At 33.9% G+C, this 23,081-nt stretch overlaps 1 protein-coding gene across 1 annotated transcript in view; it reads left to right on the plus strand.

The window, feature by feature from the left end:
• Positions 1-23,081, plus strand: part of PTEN (phosphatase and tensin homolog) — a 90,745-nt gene that overhangs the window by 17,755 nt on the left and 49,909 nt on the right. The window contains exon 2 of the mRNA XM_012659721.1: positions 13,262-13,346. Coding sequence (XP_012515175.1) covers positions 13,262-13,346 — 85 coding nt within the window. The remainder of the gene's footprint in view (positions 1-13,261; positions 13,347-23,081) is intronic.

The following is a 23,081-nucleotide window of genomic DNA, read 5'->3' on the forward strand; positions in this document are numbered from 1 at the left end:
TTGGCTTAATAGAATCTTACTAATTTTAATCTACTTCGTTTTATTATGTTGGCATTGTTTTTATTTTCTTGAGAAGCTTATCATACCAAATGATTCATATGATCAAAAATAATACTTAAGTTTAGATATGATTTTGAATATACATTTTCAAATGCAGCTTTGTGTCTGGGGCCTAATGTTTTTTGTACAAGAAACATCTTGCCAATTTTTAGATTAATGTCTTTGAGGAAAATAGATTGGTTTCCTAGCATCAGTTTATAGACTTTGGTCAGGACTGAATTGTAGGCCACATAAAGAATGATACTCTAGTGAACCTTTGTGGATAGACAGATGTGCACATAAATTATAGCGTTTACATTAAGTAAGGCACAAGTGTAGGTGAGATTTTTATCCAAATACTGACAGTTTAACTGTTAATAGTATTTAAAGGGCATGAGGTGTTGAGAACCAAGCAGTGTACATTTACTCTAGAATCAGTATATTTTAAAGTTGCCTGTTATTAAACTTTAAAATATGAATTTTGGCTAGTATTTTAGTGTATGTAATTTCAGATTTTTTTGTAATTATTCAAATGATTTTAAATGATAATATTAAAATATCTTCAGTGGGAATAGGAATCATTTTATAATATTAGAACAAGGCAATTATAAAATCTGTGATTCTTACCTATTAATGGATGGACCGACAATATATTTGCCTTTATATTTTTTTTTTTTTTAAGAAAACAAACAACTCAATTTAATGATTTGAAGGGAAATGTAAGGATGGAAATAAGCACATAAAAAGGTACTCAGTATCATTAGCCAATAAAGAATTGCAAATTAAAATCATGAGCTATTACTAATACTATTCTAATGACTAAAATTATATTTTAAAATTCACATATTGTTAGTTAATATTGTTTTTCTCTAGATTAAAATTCTGCCCTGAGGCAAAGCTATTTTTGCCAATTGGAAAAAAAGCAAGTCATTTCCAAATGATTTCCTGGGTTACAGTACAGAATAGAGAGACTTGATTTTATTATATTAAACCCAAATATGAAGTGATACGGTCTAGCACACGCTTGTTTGGAGCTTTTCTCTTTTAAAGTGGCTTCAAATTAATAGGGCTTTCATTGAAAGGTAAGTTTTGATTGTTAGAAGCAAATATAAGAGTTTTGCAGTTTTTGCTTACTAGGAAAAAGAAAACCCACTTGCTGGAGAGACATTTGTTTTAGAACTTTGTTTTCTTAGTGCCTTGTATATGGTAGGTTTTGAATATTGGTAAATTAGTTCGTGGTTGCATCTGCAAAGTCAGTACAGATGGAAATTTTGGAATCTGTTGTTTTTTCAACTAATATTGAGTGAATTGGCACTATTACTAGGTCTTTGTTCTCGAACTATTGATACATCCCTTGGCGTCTTCTGCACCTTACCTGTTTATCTTTTTTGCTGTAGAAGTTATTGGTCTTATGTCTTTTTACATAATTATAGAGTAGCCAAAACCTAGTGTCTTAGGGTAATCACTTCTGGTAAAATAAATGATAAAGGCATAGCTTTTATAAGCAGAATGATATAACAGAAGTAACTTATAAATCTAACATTGAATGTAAAGATTAGAGTATTTAAAGATACTCTCTTATGAACTTTATGGTAATGCCGGATGAATGTTATAATTTTAACTTTCACAATCTTCTATATGCTTTATTGTGATTTTGTTGTGGAAAATTATTAATAGTTAGCATTTGGCTTAGTTCAAGTATATAATGCTGTTGACAAATATGTCTAATGCATTTGTTGAGCTAGTAATCTTTTTGAAAGCTGTTATGTAAGTTATATCCATATTTTGTTTGATTTGTCATTAGTGGTCAGTCCTAGATGTTTTTTAGGGAGAGCAAAACAGTCAAGGAGTGTGTGTGTGAGTGTGCAAGCAAGAGTGTGTGTGTGTGTGTGTGTGTGTGTGTTTTAACAGCAGCAGAGTCCTGAAACAGGAAACCAGTCTTATCGTATTCATCCAGAGACCTAGGAAGAAGGTAATTGGTATACTCGTTAAAACCAGTTAGGCAACTTAAATTTTTGGAGGTTCACAGATGTAGGCTTGAACAGTTGTAGATAGATTATTTCATAATTAACTGCTTATGAAGAAAAATTTATTAAGTTGGTTGAGAGGACTAATAAGCCCACAGCTAATATAAGTAAATTATACTTTGGATTTTAGAGTATTGTTAACATTATCAGTGATGGGATAAGATATTTTTCTGAGGTTCTAATTTGCTTAAAATTAAATAATTGAGGTTCATAGTACCTTGGTTGTTAATTTAAAAGATTAATTTTTTAAACTGTGTGTAATTTTAATTTATTAATTGCTTTAAAAATTATTTTTAAACTTAATGAGTTCAATTGGAAAAAAGTTAATTCTATTTCAGGTGTTTGTCACTGGAAATTATCTTCCTTTCTTTGTTAATATATATATGCACATTGTTACATAGTTGTAATAAGTGTTTTTGTGCTGTTCTGTGGTCTGTTTTTTCACACAGATAATTCTTATCTGTTAATAGGTACTTATTTTTAAAGCTGTATAGATAATCATCAGGCTAGGCTAAATACCATGGTTTGCTTACCATACTGTGTTAGGGTTATTTCTGGTTTTTTTTTTTCTTTTATAAACAACACTCTTGTGAATATCTTTATATAGTTTTGTTTGTTTGTTTGTTTTCTTAGAGTATATTGCTAGAGTGTTATTGCTGGTTTAAAAGTATAACAGTGTGGCCAGACGCCATGGCTCACCCCTATAATCATAACACTTTGGGAGGCCAAGGCAGGAGGATCACTTGAGGCTAGGAGTTTGAGACCAGTCTGGGCAAGAGCGAGACCCTGTCTCTACAAAAAATAGAAAAATTAGCTAGGCGTGGTGGCCTGTGCCTGTAGACCCAGCTACTTGGTAGGCTGAAATGGGAGGATCTCTTGAGCCCAGGAGTTTGAGGTTGCAGTGAGCTGTGATGAGGCCACTACACTCCAGCCTGAGGGATAGAGCAAGACCCTGTCTCAAAAAAAAAAAAAAAAAGTATAACAGTTTTTTATACTTCTTTTTTACAAGTTGCAGATTTGTTGCCAAATGAACCAATTTATAATACTGCCACCAAGTAGAAGAATTACTAGCAATTCTTGATGTTACTTTTGAGGAGTGTGATATTTCCATTTAGAAAGTGAGATCTAAACTTCTATTTGAAAGCAGAAATATGTGCAAACTCTTTCGCCATGACAAGTTCATATAATGTAAAAAAAAATGAAAGATGTGAGATTAGGATTGTTTGGAGAAGTAAAAAACTTAAGTAGAGGTCATAGATTATTTGGCAGTCAATTTTTCTTTCTGGTTTGGCAATGCTAGCACATTAACTAAAAAAGTGTTAAAAGAAACCTAAAATTCATGCTTAAGTGAATTTAAGTTAATATACCAGAATTCCTTCTTTTACATTTTGTTTATAAAAAATACTATATTAAGTTGCCTTGTAATAAGACAAACTAAATTTAAATAACAGGACATTTTTAATTTATGTAACATCTGATAATCTCTTATTTACAGTTTTAGAGCCGTTTGCAGTTTTATAGATTTAAAGATATTTTCAGATACCTATTTGGTCCTTGAAACAATCAGTGAAGAAATTATAGCAAGTGGTAATCATCATTGCAGAGAAGAACAAAACAAAAATATTTGAGACCCAGAGATTGAGTGACTTACCTGAGGTCATAGGCTTTAAGTTGCACAGCTGGGAATGAAACCTCAGTCTTCTATATTAAATGACAATATTCATTAAGTGCTTAGGACAGGACCTGGCACATAGTAAATATTTAAATGTTTCTGTGTTATTCCTTCTTTATTCTTAAAACCCCATTTTTTGGAGCACTCATCCTCTGAACATTTTTGTAGTTCAAGCTTTTGTATCTTCGTACCCTTTTCCCTTATACAGTAAAATCTTAGCCTGCATTAATTTGATCTGTACAGGAATGATTATGTGCTTTAAGTATTAGGACAAATTGTTCTTAAATAATGAACAATTAGCACTTTATCAACTGGAAAATTCAAAGAACTATTTCTGCTGTCCTCTCAATGTGAATCTTCAGTTTAGGAACCAAAGCCATCATCAACATTCAACATAATTGGGAAAAATAAAATCTAGTAAGAAATATAAAATCTTCAATTAAATGAGAAAGTCATAAAAGTACATCAGAGTGACATTTGAAACATGATTAGTAGAGTTGATAATATGGATTTAACTGTGACATACTTGGAAAGTATTTAAGTTTAAATTTGATAAAAATTTATTGAAGGAAATATAAACCTGATCTAGCTTATGAATCAATGACTGAATTTCTTTTCCCCTCTAATGAGCCTTAACTGTGTGTTGGTTGAAAGAACTGACAGAAAGCAGGGAAAAAACTCCAGAAATTGCTAGTAAATAAAATTAAGTTGTAAAGTCCGGATATCTGCTAACTTGCTTTCTATTCTTGTTATCTTCTCTTGTTAGTCTGACTTTATTCATTTCTTCACTCCTGCCACCGGTTGGCTTAGTGTTCCTTTTATGAGTCAGACAACTTCAGATTTGCTTTTGATGCTTTTTGTTTATTACCTCTCTAAAACTGTATTATCAGTTTCTATTTTGCCATTCATATGTTACAGCTTCCTATTGTCACTGCAACTTTTATTTAACTATAACTTAAAAAATAACTTTGATCTGTGGCAATTTAATTTTTCTTAAAATAATTATGGCAGAATAAAGTATAATTTGTAACTAACGCTGAATTTTAGTTTGTAAGTTATTTAGTGATAAGCGTACATATATATGTTAAGCACTACAAGGAAACTTTTTATAACTGCTTTACTTTTAGTGAACTTAAAATAAGATTTAGTATACATGTCAGGAGCACATTCTTACAGAATAAGATTTAGGGAGCTATTTTTAGTTATTATATCCTATTTGAAAACTATAGTTAAATTTCTAGCATCAACCCCATTAATTTAGGTACAAATACAAACTTGAAATAAGGTAGATACTTTATTTAGATTTCAACTCAAGTTTAATAAAAGATACTTTGTTAATTAGATGAAACTTGGAACATATTTGTAGTGCTTTCAGTTATGACTAGATGCCTAGAACAGGCAATAAGAATTTACTTAGGCTGGGAGAGATGGCTCATGCCTGTAATCCCAGCACTTTGGGAGGCTGAGGGGGGAGGATCACTTGAGCCCAGGAGTTTGAGACCAGCCCGAGCAACATAGTGAGAACCCGTCTCTACAAAAAGTAAAAAAAATTTGCCAGGTGTGGTGGCACATGCCTGTAGTCTCAGCTACTTGGGAGGCTGAGGCAGGAGGATTGCTTGAGCACAGGAGTTTAAGGTTGCAGTGAGCTACGATGATGCCACTGAACTCTAGCCCGGGCAGCAATGTGAGACCGTATCTCAAAAAAAAAAATTTACTTAGCTGATAAAATAGCCACATGATTATATAATAGATAAGTTGTATTATGGGTTAAATTAACTTCTGTGGACAGACTTTAGAATTTAATTACTGTTAATTAATTTTTTCCTTTGTAGAGTGTGTGTGTGCTGTGGTGAGAAGGGATTGTTGTAACACCTAAATCAAGACTGTTCAAATATGGTATGCATAATTATCGAAATTCATCAAAGTGAATCACTTAAGATCTATGTATTTTCTTGTGTATAAATTATACCTCAAAACAAAACAAATTTAACATGTTTACTCAGAGATGGAGGGAAAAAACTGTTCAGTCTATCTCAGATCTCCTAGAACTGTGGTGGCCATCCACCCTAGACAAGATAGAAAGTACCATGTATGCATTTCTTCCACTTCTCTTCTTATTGTATATACAGTATTCACTGATACTGTGAGAAAAGGATTTTTTTTCTTTTGGAGTAATATTTTACATATGTTCTTAAGTTATAATAAACACTCAGGCCAAAGTTGTAATAAAATAAATACGTAGGCCAGCGCGGTGGCTCACTCCTGTAATCCTAGCACTTTGGGAGGTCGAGGCGGGAAGATCGCTTGAGATCAGGAGTTCGAGACGAGCCTGAGCAAGAATGAGACCCCGTCTTTACAAAAAATAGAAAAATTACCTGGGTGTGGTGGTCATGCCTATAGTCCCAGCTACTTGGGAAGCTGAGGCAGGAGGATTGCTTGAGCCCAAGGAGTTTCAGGTTGCAGTGGGCTGTGATGATGTCACTGCACTCCAGCCTGGGTGACAAAGTAATACCCTTTCTCAAATAAAAAAGTGAAATAAAATAATACTCAAAAGGCAAATTGATATAGTAAAGATTTCAAAGAAGTAAAGTTTCTGTTAGGGTTTGATGTTGTTTAGAAGGGTTAGGTTATTCCACTAGGAATGATGGGCTCTTACGGGATAACGCAGTACCATTTGTTGAATCGATAGACAGCTATCACTATGTTATGAGCATTGTTCATACACTAGCTAATTTAATTCTCGTAACAACTCTATATGATAGTACCTTTATTAGCCCCGTTTTACTTGGGAAACAGGCACAAAGTATGTAACTTGCCTAAGTTTACACAGTAAGTAAAACTGGGGTTTCAAGTTCAGGCAACTTGGCTCTGGAGTATGTGTTATTGATCATTATACCACACTGCTTGTAAAGTAGATCTCTAGATGCCAGAAATATTGAGCTTTTTCTAGTGACCTAGTTCTTTATGCTTAATACTTATAAGTCATTATATTAAAATTTCATGTTAAACACTCCTTATTCAGAAGAATATCAGGTAAGTGTGAGTAAGCCTGTTTTGTATTAGAAATCATATATATATATTTATATTTTAGTCCCTCAGTTCCTATGTAGTTTAAATTCTTTTTATAAAAATTTCTGTCATAAAAATTATGTATAGAGAAGCATAAACGCTGTATATTAGAAAGATTTTGTTTATTGGTATAATTCTTGGCATGAGAAATACCTGTCTCAAGAGTCAGTACTTATTTAGGTAGATGCTGACTTTAGCTTTGGAAATGCCAGTAGATTTTTGTATTGTATTGTCTTTTAAACATTTTTCACTTTTAAGATTTTGTTAGTAATGTAATTACAAATTGGTAAATTGCTTTTATTTGATCCTGCTTCCTTTGAAAATTTATATTTTTATTTTTGATTTGGAAATATAAAAATCATAATCTCTTGTGAGACAGTATGGTATAAAAAGCTTAGGTTCTGGGTTCTGAACGTAACTTGGGTTAGAATCATAACTTACTACTTGTTGACTTTGGGACCTTGGGCAAATTACCCAGTCTTTTTGACCCTCAATATCTTCATCTATGAGATGGTATTATTACATTATAGGATTGTTAGGATTAATCGTGAGAATGTAATGGCATACTGTCTGGCACATGATATTCAAGAAATACTAGTTGTCTGTGTCTTTCTAACTTGTAATGGATGCCAATGTTAGTTTGAGGTAAAATCTCAAAGTGTATGAATAAGGAAGGTGAGAATTTGAGGAAAATGAAACCTTAAAAAGACTGACTTCCTAGACTCTGTTTAGAGGAAGAAACAGGGCTATCAACAAGATCATTGCTTTGCAAGGGGCTCCCATGTTGAACATGGCCTTTGACTCCTTACCTGTCTGATTAACTTGAACTCCCTGCCATAGCATCCTTAAAACTGAATCATATCTTCTCTTAGTTCCACCTTCTTCATATAGCTTTGTGTGTAAGCTGCACTGAACTGCTTGCTTTTTCCTGAATATTAAAAATTTTTTTTTTCTTTCTTTAATTGCTAGTCTGACTAGGGTATTCCTGAGTATTTTATGTATTTCCATATCTCTAACCTCTGCTTGGAATGTTCTAACTGCTCTTACTTCTTTCTGTATCTAGTGGTGTCTAACTTACCTCTTAAGGATTATCTAGTATACTACCTAGTTGGTGAAGCTTTATCTGTGTCCCCACAGAATTTATCCCTGGCTCTTTAACTCTTAAAATATCTTGATCTTTTATATAAAAGAGACTTTGTCACTGTTGTAGGTCTGTGTCTCTCCTGGAGGGCAGTATTCGTTAATTAGCCCTATATTCTCAGCACCCCTTGCACAGAATGTTCACTGTATGTTTGAATAATTATGGAAATTATGTGTGGGGCCACTGAGTTTACTCTAAGGAGTATGTAACATGCATTTGTGTATAGTTATAGGCAAGTTTTCTTAAGATAACCAAAATGCAACCTTGTTTGTTGCTGTGGTTTGAATGTCCCCTCCAAAACTCATGTTGAAATTTAATTGCCATTGTGATGTTATTAAGGGGTGGAACCTTTAAGAGGCAATAAGGTCGTGAGGGCTCTGTCCTTAGGAGTACTACTCCCTTTTTGTCTGTTTCACACACTTCCTCATGTTTCACCTTCTGTCATGGAATAACTCAGCAGAAGGTCCTTGCCAGATTTAGTGCCATGCTCTTGGACTTCCCAGCCTCTAGAACTGTGAGCAAAATAAATTTCTGTTCGTTATAAGTTACCCAGTATGTAGTATTCTGTAGCAGCAAGAAAGGGACTAAGGCATTTGCTTTATTAATTAATATTCATAGTGCAAGGATAAATTTGAGTTTAGTCCTGGCTAAGATGACCACATTTCAAGGTGCTTTGTACTCGTATGTTTTTCTGTCAGAACAGTACCTTACCTGAATTCTCACTGAAATTAATGGGTTAGGGTAGGTAAGTTTGTTGTAATAATTCTTTTAATGAAATATAATACTTTGTTGCATTGCTCAGAAAATCATAGATTTCAATTTATATTTTTGACCAGAATGTATTTATAACTTTTTGGATAGGAATTCGAGAGTGGTGGGAGCCGCAACTGCTTTGGATTCTCTATTGCTGCTTCTGGTGCCTCATTTTTTCCTGACATTTTTCATTTTCTTGCATTTGTACTATAAGACAGACTTAAAAAGATAAAGATACTCAGTTTCAAGAATTATGTTGCTTTAGGCTGGATTGAACCTCTGCTCTCTTCTGCTATTTTTTTCATGAATGGACATGATATCCCAAAATGTTTTGATAATTGAACAAGAGCTACATTTTTAGGTGAGGTTGATTTCTTATATGAGAGTAACATCACAGCTTATATTTGTTATGTTTAAGTGATAATCATATAGATTTTTGTTGCCAAAAGACTGAATTCCTAGACTCTGTCATTATAGTCTTTATAATAGAACCCTATTATAAAAGTCTTTATAATAAGAACCCTTTGAGCTTGGGGGTGAGTTTATGTGTTCCTAAAGTGAAAAAAATTGTCCCTGGCACATAGTAAATGTTATTTAAATCTTAGGTGCTTTTATTAGTATAATTTTTTTGGTAGGAATTTAGCACTTTAAAAACTACATACAGAACTGATTCTGAGTCATACAGCGCAAGACAATATTTTGCCAGGACATTTAGTAAGTAGACTTGGAGATAGTTATTAATATAAAGCACATAATTTAAGAAATCTGTTATAGAAATAGTGCAGGTGTATTGTAGCAAAAATAGAAAATACAAAGCAAGCAAAAATGAAGAAAAAAAATCTATATTCCTACCACCTACAGGTTATTACTTTCAGTACCTTAATTTATAATCTTTTTGTCTACACATGTCTGTATAGATATATATGTATTCTTTTATCTATTACACTGCATATTCTGCTTTGAAACCTGTCTTTTATTTTAGTCAATTATATCAGCTTTTCCATATCAGTAAATTTTCATCTCATGTAATACCCAGATCACATCAAAGTTTTTCTAGTTGGCTCAAAAATGTCCTTTTTGGCTGGATTGTCTAAAATAATATCCAAACCAGCATTGTACCTATGAAATTGGCTGTTAGGGAACTTGTCTTTAAAAATCAAGGGCAGCCACCCACTTTTTTTTTTTTTTTTTTAAGGACAGTGATTTGTTGAAGAGAGACTAGATCATGTACTACAGACTTTTTGATTTTGTCCAGTTTACTCTCATAATATATCGTTTAGGTTGATCTATCCTATTAATATGTATTTCCTGCAGATTAAAATTTATATCTAAAGGCTTGGTGGATTTAAGTTGAAGATACTTGGCTATCATAAATGATACTGTGTCCTTTATATTGTATATTGAAAGTTAAATGATCTCTACCTGACTTCTGTTTATGCTGAGATTGGGAACTGAAAGTGGGCAGTGACAGTCTTCTTGCCAATAGTTCGATTATGTTTGTCTCCTTACATTAGAAAATATTTTATGTAGTATTGTTTTTGGCTCTATAAAAAAAGTTCAGTTCCTCATCAACCACTCACCTGCTGGTTTAGCATCATATGTTCATCTTTGCGTACATAAGTTAATTTCATTAGGGCTTAAAAAGTGGGACTTTTCTCATTCTGTCCTTTTATATGTATTAACTGGTTTTTTTCTGTAAAGCAGAGCATGTTAAGTGGGGCTATTTCGTTGCCCTTCAGTATAGCTCCTAAAGGAAAAACAAGATGCGTACTTGAATCTCTCTTTTTACCGTTTTTCAAAGTGAAAAACTGAGTCGATAAATGAAAAAGGTATCTTGTTGTTTTAACTTTTCTTTTGAGTGTGTTTATAGACTCAGGGATTTTTGTTTTATTCAGAGTTTTTAAATTTACTACCATTTAAATTTTTTATTTGATGCTTAGATTATCACAACTAGTCATTGGGACCTTTATGCCAGCTCATATATCCGTTTGCCATAGATCATTAATCTCTATAAGCCTTCCCTGTTCTCTGGCATGGAAAAGTATCCCAGGCTCATCTGTATCTTCCCTGCCCCAGACCTGGCATCAGCTCTTTTTCCAAGGAGTGGTACCTTTTAGTGTATTATATTAGAGACAAAACTTTGGGTGCTAGGAGTGTTTACTACTGCTAGAGTGATGTTGTTCATAGGCCATTTCAGTGAAAAGACCTATAAAATATAGGCTTTTAAAAACATGAATTCATATTGATATTTTTAATTAATGTTTTACTTAATGTCTTGATTTTATAATATTATCTCTGTTTTCTTACACTAATAATCATGAATCTTAAAATCAATAGCATAACTTCATTGCTTATTCCTACATATAAAGAAAATAATTTTAGGATATCAGTAATATTACTAAAACCAGTAAAACTATCAAAGTTTAAAATTTTTATTAGTTTCTCATCATTCATGTGTGCATGTGTGTGTTGAGGGTGCTCAAATCAAGCAAATATATGTGTACATATTCTTTCTCCCGTCCCTGTACAAAAGATGCACTTTGTATACCCTGTTGGGTATATTCTGTAGATCTCTCTAGTCAGTACATATCTTATAGTGTACATACAACCTTTTTAAAAATTGTAATATCAAAATAAAAGCTTTTGGTAATTTGATAATTTTTGGATCGACAATACTATTAAAGTCAACTCAATAATGTGAAGGCTGCAGAAAGAAAAATATCTAGAAAAGGGCACTGGATTAGGTGATTTTTGCATTGTATTTGGAAGATAAAAGGGTCCAGAATTGGATGGGCAGAGATCATTAGAGATAAAGGGAAGCTTTTGGCAGATTAGCTGGGTTGGTTTGAGAGGTCTGTATCAGAAAATCATGAGATTAGAGAGGATTGATGGAGCTCAAGAAAAAAATGAGAGCTGGTATGATGGATGGGCAAGACTCATAAAAATGTAGATTGTTGGAGATTTTTATATTAATAGTGGGATATAAATTCTTCTTGAGTATAGAGGTTTGTTTTTATGCCAGCTATAGTCTATAACATAATTGAATATGATGAACATGCTAAATATCGATGGCAAGTGACTTTTGGGCAACTTGGGGGTTAGGGGTACCAAGCCCTGTACAGCTGAAAATTCATGCATAATTTTGATTCCCTCAAAACTTAAATTGCTAAACAGCCTGCTGTTGACTGAAAGCCTTCCTGATAATGTAACCAGTCAATTAACATATATTTTGTATATGTATTATATATTGTATTCTTTTTTTTTTTTTTTTTTTTTTTTTGAGACAGAGTCTCGCTCTGTTGCCCTGGCTAGAGTCAGTGCCGTGGCGTCAGCCTAGCTTACAGCAACCTCAAACTCCTGGGCTCAAGCGATCCTTCTGCCTCAGCCTCCCGAGTAGCTGGGACTACAGGCATGCGCCACCATGCCTGGCTAATTTTTTTTTTTCTATATATTTTTAGTTGTTTAATTAATTTCTTTCTATTTTTAGTAGAGACGAGGTCTCGCTCTTGCTCAGGCTGGTTTCGAACTCCTGAGCTCAAACAATCCGCCCGCCTCGGCCTCCCAGAGTGCTAGGATTACAGGCATGAGCCACCGCGCTCGGCCTATATATTGTATTCTTATAGTAAAGTAAGCTAGAGAAAAATGTTATTAAGAAAATCGTAAGGGAGAGAAAATATATTTACTATTCACAAAGTGGAAGTGGATCATCATAAAGGTCTTCATCCTCATTGTCTTCATGTTGAGTAAGCTGAAGAAGAAAAGGGGTTGGTCTTGCTGTCTCGGGTAGCAGAGGTGGAAGAAAGTCTGCGTAGAAGTGAATGTGCACAGTTCAAACCCATATTCTGCAAGAGCCAACTGCATTGATTGGAAATGGGAATAATAAAGTTTCTATCTCAGTTCAGTATTATCAAGTCACAGATAGCAAGGGTTGGAAGAGACCTTAATGATTGGTTATTTCTTTGAACCTAAGTATCATGTAGAATAGAAAATTGAGGTCTGGAAATGTTAAGTGGCTTGTCCAAATTATGCAACTGGTTAGAGGTATAGCCAGCTCTTAAATCTGGCTTCCTGAGTCTCATCGTATCTACTTTTTTGCTATACCATGGTGTGGTCTTTGGCCATGAGAAATTAGAAGTTGAACTGTTAGTCTTTCTAGGCAGGTGCAGATTTTTTGTTTTTGTTTTGATTTTTGGTTTTTGTCCCAAAATACTTTAGTTCTGTGGTTTACAAAGCCTGTGGTTTTTGTTTTTCTCATATCCCTAAATACTGTAAATGTGGATGTTACCTTTTGCTTTACATGCATTTTTAATATACTAAATAGAGGTGTTTAAAAATTATTTTGCTGTATAATGGTCTTGAGGGTCTTTTTTTGGAATTGATATATTTACCATTACTTCTTAATTACCGATAAAGGATTATAGATAAATACATTGATGGCTTTTTATTACTATAGCTATAGTAGGGAAGCCTTTCTTTTTATAATTAGCTAATGTTTTAAAATGTATACATTTAGTTTGCACTGTTGCATATTTCAGATATTTCCTTAACTTAAGTACCCAGATATTTATCCAAACATTATTGCTATGGGGTTTCCTGCAGAAAGACTTGAAGGCGTATACAGAAACAATATCGATGATGTAGTAAGGTAAGAACACTTTTGATTTTCTATTTCAAATATTGATGTTTATATTCTTGTTGTATTTTCATTTAGAAAAGATTTTTAAGCCACAGGAAAAGATACACTTCGTGATGTAAACTTTTTTATTAGGGTGCTCCATAACTCCTTTTTTTGCTTAATATACCTAATGGACTTCAATGGGAAACACTTCATTTGATAAGAACTAACCTCGTACATAATCGGGTACTTACATGATTTCTTGGACTCTGTAAAACGTCTCTCACCAGGTTAATGCCTGGATTCTATTACAATACGATTTTTGTCTTTTATTTGACATCAGGGATTAAGCCATTCTTGAGTGGATTTATTCAGTTAAACTTAATCATACTAAAGTGTAGATGACAGATACTATGTATTTTTATGTAGAGCAATTTTTAGTGGGGCATGAGCATACCAAGAACCTGAAGAAGTATTTGGTACAAGGGATATAGAAAGGAATGGCCAGGTATACCAAAGTCTACACTAGTCAGTTGTATTATTTTGCATAATTTTCTAAATATGATTATCATTCGGTTGAAAACAATGTATTTCTCAAGGCATACTTAAATATTGCTTTTTAAATACACTTACTACCTAACAATACATGGTATATTTTATAAAGAAGGAATTTATGTCTGCTGTGCAAGTAGTCTTAATATACTTTCTGATTTGAGAGCAAAAATATATATTTATGTATAAATTAATTGTAAATTGTCACTGGGAACTTTAATGGCTTTCAAAGTTAAAATTCTGAGTCAGGCATGGTGGCACACACCTATAAGTCCCAGCTCTTCAGGAGGCTGAAACAGGAGGATCACCTGAGCCCAGTAGTTTGAGGCCAACCTGGGCAACATAGTGAGATCTGATCTCTTTAAAATTTTTTTTTAATTTTTAGAGAGGGGGTCTTGAGCTATTGCCCAGGCTGGAGTGCAGTGACCTGATCGTAGCTCACTGCAACCTCCAGCTCCTGGGCTCAAGCGATCCTCCTGCCTCAGCCTCCTGAGGAGCTGGGACTACAGGTGTAAGCTATGATGCCCAGCTAATTTTTTTGTTTTCTGTAGAGACAGGGTCTCACTATGTTGTCCAGGCTGGTCTCGAACTACTGGCCTCAAGCTGTCCTCTACTGCCTTGGCCTCTTGAAATGCTGAGATTATAGACATGAACCACTGCGCCTGGCCTGAGACCTCATCTCTTAGAAAAGAAAAAGTTCTAGATTATTTCTTTTACACATTTCATAAATGTCTTCCCTAGAGACTTTCCATTTAAATGTTTAGTGCTTATGAGAGTTAAATGTTCAAATGCATGGGAAAGCACTTTGTAACTTACAAAGCATTACATAGATATAGAGTCCTTTTGTAACAAGTTGTTTAAGTATGTAAGACTACCTGTACTCTTTTATGAGCCAGTCATAAGTTGTTTCACTAAGCGGGTAATTTTTAGTAACTTGCTTTGAACCACAGTGTGTTTACATTTTTGCAGTATTGAGTTGTGTTCAATTGGAGTTTTGTAGTATTTATATTTTGTTCAAAATTAAATTTTAATACTTACGAAAACTATAAAAAACCCTACTACTTTGCAGTTCCTATTAAAATTATAGGTAATACATGGAGGGGTTAGAGGTGCTGTTTAAGAACCTGAAAACAGGGAAATGAGTTTGCTTTCTCATAGTTAGGCAAGACACAGTGGAAGGATGCTTAACATTATAGGCTCGTAGGAGCAGCAGCGTGACACAGCTTGTGATAATAACACATCTAAAGAAAATGCCCTGAGCCATAGAAAAAAGAATGAGGGAGGTAAATTTTGAATCAAGAGAGACGGAGAATCTGGGATAAGAGCAGTATAGTCACCAGGCATGTATTCTTTGCTATGGTGCAGTGTTTATCAGGCCTGGATGAAATGTCTCACAAGATGATCTACTTATTCAACTAAGTACCAGTTCAACCCAGCCAGATTAGTACTCATACTGAAAAAGAGTATGAGTACTCTTAATGGAGGGCAAGTTTTCTGATTATGGTAAAGATATCCTACATGATAAATTAATCTGATTTGCTAGGTTTTACATTGGTCACTTCTGGGTACGTATTAGTCACTGAGACCAATTGATTATCTTTTAGGTTACTGATGAAGTCCAGTTTCTGGACCTGTACCACTGCTGATCAGATCTTAGATTGTAATAATTTCACCAAGAAAATACTATGCTGGGAAGCATTTTTGTTCCTCATTTTCTGATTTCATAACTCCTACCATGCCTGTGAATTAACAGATTCATGCATTCAGTAATTAAGGCTGAAGTTTATTCTATCTAGCTTTAATTTGTCTAGTTTGTTTTATTCTAGCCTTATGACTTTTTCAAATCTGCTTTCCTAACAAATATTTTATGTGTTTGGATTGTTACTTAGCCAATAGTTCTTTTAGCCAACTGATCTTGCCACATGTTATGGTAATATTAATAGAATATGAACCTGAAGGATTATCAGCTGAATATAATCGCTGTGCTGTCCTTGTTTTGTTTGTTTTGTCTTGTTCTTTTTTTGATTGGAGGATAAAGGGCTAATAAGAAGAATAAAGGGCTAATAAGGCTAATAAAGCTTCTCTTGCTCAGCCTTCTCCCCTTCTTTTATAAGAGAAAGAATGAACAGTGACTAGGAAGGGAAGGTGTAATTCTTCCTTAAACTAAAATGAAAATAAATAAGCCCTAATAATTTACCTGTTAGGATTAACCTCTCTGAAGGAATAACTATGTTCAGTACCAAAATGATTGATTTCTCTGATTGGTTCACATTATATTGGGGACAGTAGTAATAATCAGTAGCAATTCTTTTTTTAGTAGAAAAGTGATGATGTCTCTGTGAAAAATGTGTTTTTATTTTTGTATACTTTTACTTTTCTGTTAACAAATCTATTTTCAGTTGGATTTTTCTTTGCCCTCTCAGTTAAGATGTCCAAAGAATATTTAAAATTACTTTTTTCTTTAATTCCACATTTTTCCTGTGATTTTCCCCCAAACAGGAAATACTGTGCAGAGTTCAGATTTTTTTGTTGTTGTGCTTCATCATTGCTTTGAGTAAAATAAACTGCAAATACCTTCTTGTTTAAATTGTCCAGTATTTAAATGTTTTGGGGATATGGTTTGTTTGTTACGGCAGTGCCTCAATTTTATGCTTGAGGTACTCAGAGTACTTTGAGACAGACTTCTTCTTTTGAGGTTACCTCCTAGGATTAGGAATAAATGTAAAAAATAAACAGAAAGGGAGGGGAGGGGAAGTGTACCAAGCTGAACATTTGTACTGTCTTAAGTGGAAATGTTTTGCTTAATAAGCAATCAGAATTGACAGGACAGGACAGTGACATCTCATAGAAAGGAAATTAAAGAGCTAACTCTTCCTAAATTGATGTTTTCTTTTTTTCTTCTTACTACTACCTTTTTTTCTTCCTCCTTTTTGCCACTAAGCTCTTGCCTTGACGTGCTGGAAATATGAAACAATGTTTTATTCAGATAATTGATTATTCTTTGATGTTTGTGTTAATCTTATCCCTTAGGTAGTATTGAAGTTATCTAATTTATGTCATCTGGTATAAATCTAAGCAGCCTTTAACAAAGTGGTGCTTCATGTGTTTAAGAGGCATAGCTTAAGATCTGTTCTGTCCCTAATAAATCAGGAAAATGTGGGCTTAATAGTGAAATGGCTCTCTCGCTGCAGAACCTTTAATATGCCACTATACATTGTAAATCTCCCAAGAGTGAGATACTAGTATGCTGCTTTTCCTTTTCTTTTTTTTTTCTTCCTTTTCTTTCCCTTCTGCCTCTTCTGTTTGCTTTTGTAGTACAATAAATAGCATCTCTTTAAATGATGTTTCATGGAGCATAGTTTGGGAAATGTTATAAAATGGGAAAAAATGCATATAAAAATATTTTCCCCTCTGTATCCATAGGAAATAATTCATTTCCTCTTCATTTATTGGAAAATTTTTGGTGAAAAGATTCCTATATTTATGATAAGAAAATGCTTATAGCACAATCTTGTGATATATAGTGATTTTTTTAAAAGATTTATCCATTGTCTTGTTTACTGTGAGCTTCTTTACTTATGTATAAGCAGCTGTATTACAGATTCAAGAGCTCATCTTTGTTTTGTGCTGTTACATACATTTTCTTTCTGAAGAAACTTTTCAGATATTTTAATTATATGTTGATTTCTCAATCAACCTTAATTGTATGTTGATTTTCAATAAAAACAAAGTGTTTACTGCCCTAACATTATCATTATTGGTTGTTCAGTTAAAAAAGGAATTAAAAAGAGATTATTTAGAGGCAAGTGTCAAAATAATTTAGAGGAAAGGATATCAGTTCCATTCTTCCTTTCTAACATTTTCTGACTCCTTCCCTCTATTGCCTCCCTGTTTCCCACTTTTTTTCTTTATTGAGGTGAAATTCACACAACACAAAATTAACCATTTTAAAGTGTACAATTCAGTGACATTTAATATCTTCACAATATTATGCAACTACCACCTCTGTCAAGTTCCAAAACATTTCTGTCACTCCAAAAGAAACTCCTGTTCCCATTGGCTGCCTCCCACTTCTTTTATTAGTCTTATTTTGTTACAAACAGGGAACCTTGATGGATTAGACAATGTTTATTATCTTCACCAATCTATTTCTTTGGGATTTTAATAATAGGTAACATTTTTGAGCATTTATTTACATATTATTTACATATGTAACTGTTGTATAAGCATGTATCATCTTATTATTGCATGTGTCATCTTATTAAATCTCTACAGTAAGTCAGTCCCTATTTCATAGATGATTTAAAAGAAGTTAACTTCCTCAAGTGCCATAGCTCTGATAAGTAGTGAGGCTGAAGGTTGAGTCCAGGTCTTTTGGATTCCAAAGCTAATTTCCTCAGTAACCATATTGTCTGATATATCAGAGGACAAAAACTGGAAATTCTTGAGCTAATCTACCCTGTTGATAGGCTTTGTTTTGTCTAACACAGTGTTGGTTCACACAGTGTTTAAAATTGGAATTTATTGCCTATATTTAAAAATCAAGAGACCTCACATAAAAAGCTGTATTTCTAGCGTCTTTTGAAAAGTTGGAGGATCTGACAACACTTGGCTCATTCCTGGGTGACAAAAATTAGCTGGCATTGTGTAATGCCTGACCTATCTCTGTCAGAACAGATTATTAGTTGCCATTTCTCATTTATTCTGCTTGCGTTACTTAAATTATTGGAACTACCACTAGGCATTTGATTCTGTATCATAGAATCAGAAAGTAAACCTATGTGTTATTACGTTATTGGTACATGTAAAGACTGCTTTAGACTTTTAGTACAGTATTGTAGAATGTTGTGTGTAAATTGCATCAGTTAAAATGTACCGTAAGATCATTATAAAAGTCTAGTATCCAATAAACAGAATAAAGAGAAAACAAAGGGAAGAAATCATTAAGAAAATAATACTAGGCCGGGCGCGGTGGCTCACGCCTGTAATCCTAGCACTCTGGGAGGCCGAGGCGGGTGGATTGTTTGAGCTCAGGAGTTCGAGACCAGCCTGAGCAAGAGCGAGACCCCGTCTCTACTAAAAATAGAAAGAAATTAATTAGACAACTAAAAATATATACAAAAAATTAGCCGGGCATGGTGGTGCATGCCTGTAGTCCCAGTTACTCGGGAGGCTGAGGCAGGAGGATAGCTTGAGCCCAGGAGTTTGAGGTTGCTGTGAGCTAGGCTGACGCCACGCCACTCACTCTAGCCCAGGCAAAAGAGTGAGACTCTGTCTCAAAAAAAAAAAAAAAAAAGAAAATAATACTAGAAAATTTCTTTAGGATTTGAATCTTCAGATTAAAAAGACTTAATGGTAAGCATAATAAATGAAAAAGTCCCATATTGGGCAAATTATTATGAAATTTCTTTTATAATACCAGGAATAAAGAGAATATCTAAAATGCTTTTAAGATGATTTAGGAGAGATTAGGAATATTAATGGCATCTAGCTTCTTGGTGGTAGAATTAAAGGTAGAAGATAAATGAAACACCATCTCAAAAGTTGTGTGTTCAGCCTAGAATTTAATGTCCAGCCAAACCGTCAGTCAAGTGTGAAGTAGGAAAAAAACGTATTCATGAAAAACATTTTTTAGGAGATTACTAGATAACATGTTGCAGCAAAACAAGGGAATAAACCAAGAAAGGAAAGAAAAGGGCTTCAGTAAACAGAGAATCCAACTCAAAAGCAAGAAAGGAAACTCCAGGATGACAACTGTCACAATCTGCAGAGCTACCAGTTCTGATTAGAGCAGGACAGAGAGGGCTTCAGGAAAAAAAAAAATTGAACTGATAGATGAATATTGAAATATTTAGGAAAAAATGCAATAGATTCTGAGAAAACTAAATGAATTAGAAAAAGGAAGCAAATATTAACATTGGTTGATTGATTTAACCCAAAATTGTGACATTGCTACATTGAGGGGAGTAAGAAAAGTGAAATGTGTGGAGTACTACTAGTTTTGTAAGCCTCCTCTATCATGGCAGGAAATGTATAGGTAAGAAATCTATAGGAAGCAGCATAATAATATTTAGAAATACTGAATTAAATATAAGAAAAAGGATCAGAGTAGTTGAGGGTGGTTGCATATGGGAAGAATCAAGAATAAGGGTTTGAAGATGGGTAATAGGGCCTTTAATTTTTTTATATATATGTATAAAAACATAACTCCCTATTTCCCATCGTCTCAGTTCCTGGTAACCACTACTACTTTTGTCACAATGTATTTGACTATTCTAAGTACTTCATATAAGAGGAATAGCGCAGTATTTGCCTTTTTGTGACTGACTTAATTCACATAGCATAATATCCTCAAGGTTCAGCCATGTTATAGGATGTGACAGGACTTTCTTCCTTTTAAAGGATGAATGACATTCCGTCTTGTGTATATACCACATTTTGTTTATCCATTCATCAGTGGACATTATTGTGAATAATGCTGCTGTGAACATGGGTGTATAAATACCTGTTTGAGTATCTACTTTTAGTTCTTTTGGGTGTGTGTACCCAGAAGTGAAATTGCTAGAGCAAATGGTAATTCTGTGTTTAAAGTTTTGAGGAACTGCTGTGCTATTTCCCACAGTGGCTATATGATTTTACATTCCTACCAGCAATGCACAAGGGTTCTGATTTCTCCAAATCCTCACCAACACTTGTTATTATTTTTTTTTTATAATAGCCATCCTAATGGATGTGAATTGGTATCATTTTAGTTTTGGTTTTCATTTCCCTAATGATTAGTGATTTGAGCATTTTCATGTGCTTATTAGTCATTTATATATCATCTTTGAGGCAATGTCTGTTCAAGCACTTTGCCAGTTTATGAATTGGGTGAGGTTTTTTTATTGTGTTTTACAAGTTCTTTGTATATTCTGGCTATTAATCTCTTATCAGATATGTGATTTGCAAATATTTTTTCTCATTTTGTGGGTTGCTTTTTTATTCTTTTGTTTGCTGTGCAGAAACTTTTTAGTTTGACGAAGTCCAACTTGTCTGTTTTCTTTTGTTGCCTGTTCCTTTGGTGTCATATTTAAAAAATCATTGCCAAATTCATGCCATGAAACTTTTCCCTCATGTTTTCTTTGAAGATTTTTATAGTTTTAGTTCTTACATTTAGGTCTTTGGTCCATTTTAAGTTTTGTATATGGTGATAGGTAAGGGTTCAACTTCACACTTTTGCATATGGTATCAAGTTTTCACAGCCCTATTTGTTGAGAAGACTGTCCTTTCCCTCATCAGATGGTCTTGGGCAGCCTTGTAGAATATCATTTGACCATAGATGCAAGGGTTTAGTTTGGGGCTTTCTGTTGTATTCCATTGGTCTGTAAGTCTGTTAATGGCAGTACCACACTATTTTTATTACTGTAGCTTTTTAGTAAATTTTGAAATCAGAAAGTGTATGTCCTCTAACTTTGTTCTTCTATTTCAAGATTGTTTTGGCCATTCAGGAGTCTTTATGAATTTTAGGATGTATTTTTCTATTTCTACAAAAAAAAAAAAAATTATTGGGATTTTTTTTTGGGATTGCATTAGTCTATAGATTGCACTCTGGGTAGTATTGACATCTTAACAATATTAAGTCTTCTATGAACATGGGATGTCTTTCCACTTATTTATGTCTTTAATTTCTTTCAGCAATGTTTCAGCATGCAGGTATTCACTTCTGTGGTTAATTCTTAAATATTTTATTCATTTCGATAATGTAAATCTAATTGTTTTCTTAATATCTTTTTTGGATTCTTCATTTGTAGGGTATAGAAATGAAACTTAATTTTTGTACATTAATTTTGTGTCCTGCTTCTTTGCCAAATTCATTTGTGTGTGTGTCTGTGTGTGGAATCCTTGGGGTTTTCTACATGTAAAATCATGCCATTGTAACAGAGGGAATGGCCTGAAAAAACTGCAAAAATATTTTCAGTCTCTTTAAGACATCTTCCACTCCTTTTAGAGAACTAAAACCTGCATCCCTGCCTCAGGCCAGTGGTTGGGAGGGGAAGGGTAATGTCTTTTGTTCTTTGTGCTACAGGAGATAGCTCAGCCCAGACCTGGACCTGGCAGAGGGTGGTTGTGGGATGAGATGGGATGGAGATGGGACAGTCAGGATCATCAACTGTAGTTGAACAGCAATTTCCTAAAGCTGAGAACCCACCCTTTAAAAGCTTTGTATTTCTGCTTATTATTAGGACAGTAGCATTTTTCAGATAGTAGTCTCCATCCTCCTCATTTGCCAGCAAATTAATAAATCTTTCTTTCGTTCTCAAACCACTTGTCCTTGTTTTTCTGATGTGGCCTCAAGGACAAGTGCTGAGCTTTAGGTAACGCCCTCTGCAAACATATAATTTTACACGTTCTTTCCAATTTGGAATCACTTTTATTTCTTGTTCTTACTTAACTGCTTTCTGTTGAATATTCAATGCTATGTTGAATAGAAGTGGTAAAAGCAGGTCTTGGCACCCTTGTATCCTGTCTTATTTCAGACCTTAGAGGAAAAACTTCCAGTTTTTCACCATTGAGTATCATGTTAGCCGTGGTATTTTCATATATGGCCTTTGGTATGTTGGGGTAATTTCCTTTTATTCCTAGTTTTTTGAATGTTTTTATCATAAAGTGGTATTGAATTTTTTCAAATGCTTTTTCTGTACCTATCGACATGATCTGGTGGGTTTTCTCTTCTTTCTGTTAACTTGATGTATTACATTGTTTTTCATATATTAAACCATCCTTGCATTCCAGGAATAAATTCTTCTTGGTCCCCATATATAATCCTTTTAATAGGCTGTGGAATTTAGTTTGCTGATAGTGTGTTGAGGATTTTGCATCAGTGTTCACAAAGGATATTGGTCTATAGTTTTCTTGTAATGGCTTCATCTGACCTTGGTATCAGGGCAATGCTGGCCTCATAGAATGTGTGAAGAAGGGTTCACTCCTCTTCAATTTTTGGGAAATGTTTGAGAAGAATTGATGTTAGCTCTTTAAATGTTTGAGAATTCATGGGTGAAGTCATCAGGTATCTAGGGCTTTTCTTGGTCTGGAAGTTTTTTATTATTGATTCAATCTCCTTGCTAGTTGTATCTATTCAGATTTTCTATTTTTTTGTGATTAAGTCTTAGTAGATTTTGTGTTTCTAGGTATTTGTCCATTTAATTTAGATTATCCAATTTGTTGGTGACAGTT

The sequence above is a fragment of the Propithecus coquereli genome, unplaced genomic scaffold (genome assembly GCF_000956105.1).
Source record: "Propithecus coquereli isolate 6110/MARCELLA unplaced genomic scaffold, Pcoq_1.0 Scaffold63, whole genome shotgun sequence".
Classification (NCBI taxonomy): Eukaryota; Metazoa; Chordata; class Mammalia; order Primates; family Indriidae; genus Propithecus; species Propithecus coquereli.